This window comes from Lolium rigidum, chromosome 3, assembly GCF_022539505.1.
Source record: "Lolium rigidum isolate FL_2022 chromosome 3, APGP_CSIRO_Lrig_0.1, whole genome shotgun sequence".
NCBI lineage: Eukaryota > Viridiplantae > Streptophyta > Magnoliopsida > Poales > Poaceae > Lolium > Lolium rigidum.
Window position 1 is genome coordinate 55,850,676 of NC_061510.1, and position 10,401 is coordinate 55,861,076.

The 10,401-nt window shown below is 48.0% G+C and overlaps 1 protein-coding gene across 1 annotated transcript; it reads right to left on the reverse strand.

The window, feature by feature from the left end:
* Nucleotides 1–9,266: 9,266 nt before the first annotated feature.
* On the reverse strand, nucleotides 9,267–9,806 carry LOC124694866 (F-box protein SNE). Its single transcript, XM_047227796.1, has one exon. It carries the CDS (start codon nucleotides 9,804–9,806, stop codon nucleotides 9,267–9,269), a length of 540 nt encoding a protein of 179 aa, XP_047083752.1.
* Between the last annotated feature and the right edge of the window lie 595 nt (nucleotides 9,807–10,401).

Consider the following 10,401-nt stretch of genomic DNA (forward strand, 5'->3'; position numbering starts at 1 on the left):
GAAGCGGAGGTCGCTCTCCCCGTCGGTTAGGGATTTGTCATCCTCGGACCTGACAGAGGAGTCATGGTCCTCTTTGTCCCACTTCGTTGGGGCGAGGATGTCGTACGCCGCTTGCGTACCCCACGAGGGCGTCGACTCTCGGATGGGAGAGGACACGTGGGAAAGATCCGACGAAGAAGATGAAGAGGAAGAAGACATGGTGGCGGGGAGGGTTTTTTGGAGTGCTAATGCGGAAGGGGTGAAGAAGAGAACTGTTCGATGCGGTTAAATAAAAGGAGGTGGGGGTTTTTAATTTTCGAGCAGTTCTCGAGGATATGGTGCCAAAACTGTCAAATCGTGCAGAGAAGTTGGGAAGGCAAGTCGTCATGATGAAGCATGCTGCGACGGCTTCGCTCTGCCAGTGACACGACCCCTCCGAGGAAAAAGCAGTGGTTTTGAAATTATCATTACCAAAACCGAGGGGCATGTGTTATCACCAGATTTTGGCTAAATCAGGAGGTGGGCCGCGATCAAGATGGGCTTGAAAGATTACACATGAAAGATCTATGAAGCGGCCTTGCACGGAGAATTTGGGCTAAGTTGCCCGTGTATCTTTAATTATGGTAGATTGTATTAGATTAAAAGTTAGAGTTTATCTCGTGCACGGTTTAGTGCACGCCCACGTTAGAAAGTCCGCTGGACTATAAATATGTACCTAGGGTTTATGGAATAAACAACAACTCACGTTCAACCCCAAACAAACCAATCTCGGCGCATCGCCAACTCCTTCGTCTCGAGGGTTTCTATCAGGTAAGCGACATGCTTGCCTAGATCGCATCTTGCGATCTAGGCAGCACAAGCCCCACGTTGTTCATGCGTTGCTCGTACTCGAAGCGCTTTTGATGGCGAGCAACGTAGTTATCATTAGATGTGTTAGGGTTAGCATTGTTCTTCGTTTAAGCATGCTTACGTAGTGCAACCCTTGCATATCTAGCCGCCCTCACACCTATCTCGGGTGTGGGGGCGGCACCCCGCTTGATCATTATTTAGTAGATCTGATCCGTTACGATTGCTCCTTGTTCGCAAGGATTAGTTTAATATCCGCAATAGTTAGGCCTTACAAAGGGGGAGGATCCGAGTGGCACGTAGGGTGGCGTTCGCAAGTCCTAAACAGGATGTTCCGAGGATCAACTTCATGTTGGTTTTTAGGCCTTGTTTAGGATCGGCTTACGAGCACCGTGCGTGGCCGCGAGGCCCAACTCCGGAGTAGGATGATCCGATTATGCGGTGAAAACCCTAAATCGTCGTAGATCTAATTAGCTTTATCTTGATCAAGCAGGACCACCAAGTATTCGTGCACCCCGTACGAATCATGGGTGGATCGGCTCTTTGAGCCGATTCACAGAGATAACCTGAGAGCCGATCGAGGCTCATATTTAACGTTTACATGTATGCCCTGCAGGAAACTAAGCGAGGCATCCCCATCACCTTCCCGACCGGGTATAGGTCAGGTGGCACGCCCTTGCACTTCGCATCGCCGCGTGTGACCGGAAGAGCATTGCGGGCCGTCGCTCGGAGGGGTCTCGGCCAGCCGCAGCTCTAGGCTCTTCCCGGCTCTACGGTGTTGACAAGGCCGCTGCCCGCCGGTGGGTTTTGGCAGTCAACGGCTCATGCCTCCATTGAATGCGGGACGAGTGACGGAAAGTTCTAAGGTTGTGGATGTCTTGTTGCCACTAGGGATAAAACATCAATGCTTTGTCTAAGGATATTTGTGTTGATTACATTACGCACCATACTTAATGCAATTGTCTCGTTGTTTGCAACTTAATACCGGAAGGGGTTCGGATGATAAGCTGAAGGTGGACTTTTTAGGCATAGATGCATGCTTGGATAGCGGTCTATGTACTTTGTCGTAATGCCCTGATTAAATCTCATAGTACTCATCGTGATATATGTATGTGCATTGTTATGCCTTCTTTATTTGTCAATTGTCCAACTGTAATTTGTTCACCCAACATGCTATTTATCTTATGGGAGAGACACCACTAGTGAACTGTGCACCCCGGTCCATTCTTTACATCTGAAATACAATCTACTGCAATACTTGTTCTTTACTGTTCTTCGCAAACAATCATCATCTTCCACACTATACATCTAATCCTTTGTTTACAGCAAGCCGGTGAGATTGACAACCTCACTGTTACGTTGGGGCAAAGTACTTTGATTGTGTTGTGCAGGTTCCACGTTGGCGCTGGAATCCCTGGTGTTGCGCCGCACTACACTCCGCCACTAACAACCTTCACGTGCTCCTTGACTCCTACTGGTTCGATAACCTTGGTTTCTTACTGAGGGAAAACTTGTCGCTGTACACATCACACCTTCGTCTTGGGGTTCCCAACGGACGTTTGTCTTACACGCCATCAGTAGCATTACATAAAGATGATCTTGATGATGATAGGAAGCTCACAAGATCTAAACATGAAACATAAAGTGGAGAAGACAACCATCTAGCTACTGCTATGGACCCGTAGTCCAGAGATGAACTACTCACGCATCACTTCGGAGGCGGGCATGGCGATGGAGAGGCCTCCGGTAATGATCTCCCTTTTCGGCAGGGTGCCGGGAAGAGCTTCAGAACCCTCCCGAGCTAGGGTCGGCGATGGAGGCTGCGATGGAAATTTTCGTGGATGGAGGCTCGGGTATTTAGGTTTTTCCCGATATCGTGAATGAATAGGCGGAAGGGAGAGGTCGGTGGGAGCCTGGGGGGCCTCACCATCCTATGGCGCGGCCAGGGCTTGGGCCACGCAAAGGGCAGGTGAGGCCGCCCCGTGGCGCTTCTCCGGCTCTCCTCTGGACTTTGTCTTCGTTATAGTAAAATAGGAACTTCTGCTTTTGTTTCGTTCAATTTCGAGAATATTTTCTGTACAACTTTCCTGAAATACAAAACAACAGAAAACAGGGAACTGGCACTGTGGCATCTTGTCAATACGTTAGTTCTGGAAAATGTATAAAAATGCAACGAAGTGTAAGCAAAACATATATAAATTGGTGTAAAACAAGCATGGAGCATAAAAAATTATAGATATGTTTGCAACATATCAGTGATGTTCGACCGTGTAGGATAGATGTACCTCCGCAATGACTGGAGGGCATTCGCATGCGTGCACATCATTGAAGTCGGGCACTTCGTTGTCTTCAAGTACGAAAACCATGACATGCTGGTACGTTGCAAACGTATCTATAATTTTGGATGCTCCATGCTTATTTTACAATAATTTCTATATGTTTCGTTTACATTTCGTGGCACTTTTACGCATTTTCTGGAACTAACCTATTGACGAGATGCCACCGTGCCAGTTCATGTTTTCTGTTGTTTTTGTATTTCAGAAAAGTTATACAGAAAATATTATTGGAATTGGACGAAACGAAAGCCAAAGTTCCTATTTTTCCCGACCCGTATATAGAGACAGAGGAGGGCGCCGAGGCGGCCACACCATACCTAGGCGCGGCTCCCTCCCTGGCCGTGCCTAGGGGTGGTGTGGGCCCCTCGGGCGCCCACCGACCTCGCCCTTCCGCCTATATATTGCCCTCGACACGAAAACCCTAAATACCAGAGTCATATTCCCCGAAAAGTTCCGCAGCTCCGCCGCCATCGAAGACAAGTTTTGGGGGTCAGAAGTTCCTGTTTCGACACCCTGCCGGGATGGGATTGACCCCCGGAGCCATCTCCATCGACTCCACCGCCTCCACTTCGACTCCATGATGGTTTGTGAGTAGTTCCCCCATGGACTACGAGTTCTTAGCTGTAGCTAGTTGGTACTCTCTCTCCCATGTACTTCAATGCAATGATCTCATGAGCTGCCTTACATGATTGAGGTCCATATGATGTAATTGATGTTGTGTTTGTTGGGATCTGATAAATTGTGGAATTGTGAGAAGATTGGTCATCATGTTATCATACTATTGTTTATTCAAGATCTTGCATGTTCTCCGTTACTTGTGGTTACCATGATCAAGTAGTTGCATGTATCTCCAAGAGGGAGTATTTATACTCGATAGTGGGTTCATGCCTCTAGTAATCTGGGAGAGTGACAATAACTCCTAAGGTTGTAGATGGGTTGTTGCTACTAGGGAGAAAACAACAACTATATTTTTATTGCTTCAGATGCTATGTGTTGTTCTTGGAGCGTCTTTATTTGTGTTTTTAGTTTTTTTTTGTGTTTTGTTTTATGTAGCATATGGTTGGATCCCAGCATACTTGTTTTGAAGAATGACACACTCCGTTTTCACTGCATAGAACACTCAAGTTTTCACTCTTATTGTTCTGCGAGTGTTCTCTTTTGCTAATACGGCGTTTAGTTCTTGTTTTCCACTCGTATTTTGTTCAAAGCTTGTTAGTTTCTTTAGTTTGGTATGATTAGCTCTATGGTCTTTATTGATTATTATCTACGAGAGTTGTTTCAAATAAATTGATTGGTGTTGGAGACGAATAAAATGTTTCATGCTTATAGTGGTGCAAAAGGAAGCTTGTTTAGACTGTGGCTTAGACTTTAGCATGTCATGTTAGATGTTATTTTAATTATATGCTTAGTAGTTATTGTTGTAGCATGACTTGTCTGAAATATATGAGAGTGCTTAATGTGCCATTGAAAGAATCATGTGTTGTTTCCATCATACAAAAGCATAATATTATGGTATTCTCCTTTGATGCTTTAATCGGGTTGACTTGGCACATGCTTACACCATTTTATGACTACAAACCAGTCACCTTAAGCCTCTATGATCATTTAGTTTTTGACTTGTAGTATCACTTTATGATTTGATTAATAATGTTTTGTCGCTATGCATGATTATGATCATTATTGCTCTCTTAGTTGGTCGCTCCCAGTCTATTGCTAGCCTTCGCTTGCACTGAGTATGAGCTCTATTCGTGCATCCAACTTCCAAAAACTAAAGTTTGCCAATTGTATCCACCATACCTACCTATATGTGGTATTTCACCGCCACTCCAAAGTGAATTGCATGTGTGCTACCTTTAAACCTTCAAAAATTACTACATGTGTTGTGTTCCTATTTTAGCTCATGAGGAAGTGTTGAATGCTTTATTATCTCTTTCATGTTTATCTTGGCTTCACACTTTTACTAGCATGCATAATGTGCTAGTCCCTAATATTGCAAAAAGAGCAGGCAAGCAGGTGCCCAGCCCACTAAATAGAAATTGAACGCATAATCAAAATCTCCTAACACTATGTACTTGAGAAATCATGAACTTAGCTTGTTCAAACAAAGGGGAAGAGGAACTTTATTGTTCTCTCTGTAGGAGCCGCTCTTGAAGCTATTAAACATGAAAGGATGATAGATCATTTGATACCATTCGTTGACATAGACATACATACCTCTCAAAATACATTTTCAATACCTCTGCTCTATTCAAAATAAAAAAGGTGTAGCACATGAGTAATCTTGCTTCCCTCTGTGCAGGGCATTTTTTTTACTTTTATGTTGAGTCTTCACCTTCTAACTTTATGCACCAATTAAGAGAGCATAGTTGTCATTCTGAGTATAATGTGCATAGTCCCAAAGTTTATAATTGATTGATTCGTGATTATGTTATTGCTTGTTCTCAAATTACATGTATCTAGTCACCCTTTAAACTTTAAAGGTGTCCTGGCATTTATGTTTTGCTATTCCATGAAGGACAAGTTGGATACCACTTTGCTATGTTTTCTCTATGCTCAAAAACAAATAGTTGCTTTCAGTGCATTATTATCCATGATCTTTTGTTTGAGTTACTTCTCATGTTGTAACATAGTTGCTAAGTTCTATTGTTAGAATTATATCTATCATGTCTATGTTTAGAGTACTTTGATACCAGCTCACAATGCTTCCACAATAACTTGATCAAGATTGTGTTAGCTTCATGTCACCTCAATTTTTTTTATCACTTAGCTACTCGAGGACGAGCAGGAGTTAAGCTTGGGGATGCTTATACGTTGCAAACGCATCTATAATTTTTGATGCTCCATGTTTGTTTTACACCAATTTCTATATGTTTCGTTTACACTTCGTGATACTTTTATGCATTTTCCGGAACTAACCTATTGACAAGATGCCACAGTGTCAGTTCCTGTGTTCTGTTGTTTTTGTATATCAAAAAAGTTGTACAGGAAATATTCTCGGAATTGGACGAAACGAAAGCCAAAGTTTCTATTTTTTCCGACCGAAGACGGATTCCAAAGCAGAGACGGAGGAGGGCGCCGAGGTGGCCACACCATACCTGTGCACGGCCCCCTCCCTGGCCGCGCCTAGGGGTGGTGTGGGCCCCTCCGGCGCCCACCGACCTCGCCCTTCCGCCTATATAGTGCCTTCCGCCTATATAGTGCCACCGACCTCGCCCTTCCGCCTATCATGGAGTCAAATTCTTCGAAAAGTTCCGCAGCTCTACCGCCATCGAAGACAAGTTTTGGGGGTCAGAAGTTCCTGTTCCGGCATCCTGCCGGGACGGGGATTGACCCCCGGAACCATCTCCATCGACTCCACCGCCTCCACTTCGACTCCATGATGGTTTATGAGTAGTTTCCCCATGGACTACGGGTTCTTGACTGTAGCTATTTGGTACTCTCTCTCCCATGTACTTCAGTACAATGGTCTCATGAGCCGCTTTACATGATTGAGATTCATATGATGTAATTGGTGTTGTGTTTGTTGGGATCCGATAAATTGTGGAATTATGATTAGATTGTTCATCATGTTATCATACTATTATTTATTTAAGATCTAGCATGCTCTCTGGTACTTGTGCTTACCCTAATCAAGTAGTTGCATGTATCTCCAAGAGGGAGTATTTATGCTCGGTAGTGGGTTCATGCCTCTAGTAATCTGGGAGAGTGACAATAACTCCTAAGGTTGTAGATGTGATGTTGCTACTAGGGAGAAAACAACAATCCTTTATCCAAGGATAATTCTATTATTTACTTTACACACTTTACTTAATGAATAATCTGTTGCTTGCAACTTAATACTAAAAGGGGTGCGGATGCTAACCTGAAGGTGGATTATTAGTCATAGATGCAGTTGGATTATGGTCTATGAATTACGTTGTAATGCCCAATTAAATACTACAATAAACTTTATCTTATCATAGCATGCATTGTCATGCCCTCACAATTATCAATTGCCCAACTGTAATTTATTAACCCAACACATGTTATTTGTTTGGAGAGTTACCACTAGTGTATATAGGTGGGAACCCCTGTCCTTTTGTCATCATCATTGCTCTACAGTCATCTAGGCACTAGAATATTGTCTCGTGCAATTGCATCTGTGTTACTGTTACTGTTACTGCTACTGTGTCACTATTGCCATTGCTCTGATATTACTGTTGTTTTCACATCATCCCTGTTACTAGTGCTTTTCTAGGTGCAGCTGAATTGATAACTCCGTTGTTAAGACTTATAAGTATTCTTTGTCTCCTCTTGTGTTTAGGTTTTACTTCCCTCGAAGACTGTTGCGATCCCCTATACTTGTGGGTCATCACATGGTCACCGTCAAGGTCTTCGACGAGACCATGCGTTGCCACCACTGCCACTTCGACGAGGATTACTAGGAGAGGGCAAGATGATGCTCGGGTCTTGTATATGTTTTCATTAAATAGTAGTTCATTTTATCAATTTGCTTCAAACAAATTGTGCTCGAACTATGTATGCTGCTTGGCACATTGGATTTGCCTGCCGGACCGCGAGCCAAATTCTATCCCCGTGATAGTCCTCCTTGAAATAGCCTTTTTGCACCGCTATTTTAATATAGAAACCACATGGTACAACTGTTGGGGATCAGCACAAGCACACCCAAAAAACATAAAAGAAAGAAAATTGAAATAAAGTCGAGATGGTGGCATCGACGAAAACGAAGATGCCCTACAGAAGCTGCGCGCTCCGGAGAATTCCCACCACGCTCCTACCACACTCATGCGCCGCGTCACCTTCAAGAAGGATTGCGACGACGACGACACTGCTGCCCGGACTGGTCCTAGGGTTTCCCCCGGTACGTGCAAGGACACATGAGGAAGGCTTCACCCAACGCCCTTCAGGAAGGAAGGGTGGCGCCCGCGGGCGTCACCATGTCGGTGTCAGCCAGACCGACAGAGATTACTCCCGATTCTCGCAACCCTGCCTCGGACGCACCATCGTGCTCCACCAAACTACCGCCTACCAATGTGTGCCACCATGGTCTTAAAACATCATAGTCGTCTTACCGCGGCCAACGAACCGTGGCCAGCGGGAGAAAGGAGGATCCCGAAACCACGGACCAGCGAGGTTGAGGCCACGTTGGAGGGGAACAACCTCCACCACCTATGGAGGTACCCGTCTGGAGATGCCGGCAGGGCGCACACCATGCCTACTAGCCCGACCGAGCACAAACTCACCTAGCCCATGCTCGTGAAGGCCCCGTCAGGATGTTGCAGGACATGTGCCGCCACCCCGGCCATCCCCCGCTCAGGCCATCTCCCCCGCCCACCGAAGACAGCTCAGCTTAGTAGAAGTGATCTTCCCAGCCATATGTGCTTATACTATACAGCTGTTTCTTTTGGCCTAATACTATCTAGGAGCTATCCACTGAAACGCCCAACGCGCGCGTGTAGTCCATTTCAGCGCCGGTCCCCGGAAGCTCGGCACGGGCAGTATCCGGTAGAAGCAACAAGTTGGTACTTGCTTCTTGCGGCAAACGAAGCTAGGCATGCGACGCCTGTCATCAGCTAGGCACCATCACCGTCGATCACTGGTAGATCTCTTGACAGCAACCGCAAGAGGAAGCGCGGTCAGCGAGGCGATAATTAGCAGCGCGTAAGTACTCCGCGAGGGGAGGAGTAAGCAGAAGGCGACGGATGGGTGATCACATGCGCGACTTGCACGCAAGCATCCGGCCGAAGCAACAACACGGGGAGCGGTACAAGGCGAGTGCCGAGAAACAGCATGTCGCCAAGCGGACGCAGACAAGGCCCAAGCATACACGCAGGAACGTTCAAAAACACCGAGAAGGAAAGAATCACTAGTTTATTTCCATATTCAATGGGCCTCAGGTACAGCTTGAAATGCTTAAAATGAGTTAATTAACTAATACTAGTAATAATCCTTACTGCGCGTGCTGAAAATGGGTAAACTCAACGACTGATTATGTTGACCTCCGGCCAGGGACGTACGTGACGGCGGTCGGATGGTTCGCACGGCCTGTTTTGAATGCATGAGTGGGAGGCGCGCGGGCGATGGAATGGCGCGCGTGCCCGTTGATCAGGACACGTCCACGGGCTTGCAGAGGAAGAGCAGCGACGACGGCGGCTGCTGCCTGCCGGCTGCACCTCCCCCGCCCGAGCCGCCGAGGCGCTCGTAGCAGTCGATGGAGAAGAGCGACAGAGACAACGAGAGCGACAGCCGTTCCCGCGCCTGCGCGTGGGCGAGTGCACCCGCGCGGCCGAGCCGGTCGAGCGCCGGGCCGAGGCAGAGGCGGTAGAGCCTGCGGTATCCGCCGAGCGCGGCGACGACGGTGCGGGTGGCATGGCCGGCCGCGGCGGGGCCGGACGCCGGGCCCACGTGGCGAAGGCAGAGCTCCTCCCACACGGCGTCGCGGCGCGACACGGCGGCCCAGAGGCGGCACACCCCGGCGGCGGCGGCGAGCGAGCGGCCGTCCAGGCGCGCCAGGATCTCCGAGAGGATGTCGGCGTTGTCGTTGATGTTGTGCACGCCGCCGCCGCCTAGCAGCTGCACGCGCACCTCTAGCACCGCGTCCTGCTCCTCGTGCCGTGGCGGCGCGGGAGGTCCTCCCATACACATGGGCCTGGCCGTGCACGCCGGCGCCTTGGGTTCTTGGTATGAGAGGGAGCGAAACGGGAGTGAGAGAGGTGATGGGTAGACGGGTGTAGGGCGTATATATAGGGGGGCGGGTGATAGGAGACGGGGTTTTGACCCTGCTCCTCTGATATGTTGCTCGTGTCTGCGGGGCCGGGCGAGGCGCAAAAAGGCGATTAAAGCCTTCTTGGAACCAATAATGGCAGTGGCCATGGAAGCTTGAGACCTGATGAGTGCGAGCTCTTCTTGATCGATCACACACCCCGCAGTCACTCGGCCGCATATTTAATTTTACGGAGTCACCGTAAAGCAAAGAATCCGAAGGTGGCTCCGAGCACCGGCAGCCGGCAGGGAGGTTGAGACAGAGTTCTTGCGTGTGGCGTTGCGAGGGCGAGGGGCATCTGGTGCGGCGAGTGAAGAAGGAGACGGGGCCAAGCGGGAGGTGCCAAGCGGCGTACGTGGAGATGCGCGCGGCGTCCTAGCCCCTGCGTGCGTGCGTGCGACTCCGCACCCCTAATTAAACAACTAGCTAGCCTTCGTGTTCCCTCTCGTCCACCTCGGGACGGGACGAGGGTGTGAA

Excerpts from the sequence above, each read along its gene's own strand:
- LOC124694866 (XM_047227796.1), bottom strand. The coding sequence starts at position 9,806 with ATGTGTATGGGAGGACCTCCCGCGCCGCCACGGCACGAGGAGCAGGAC.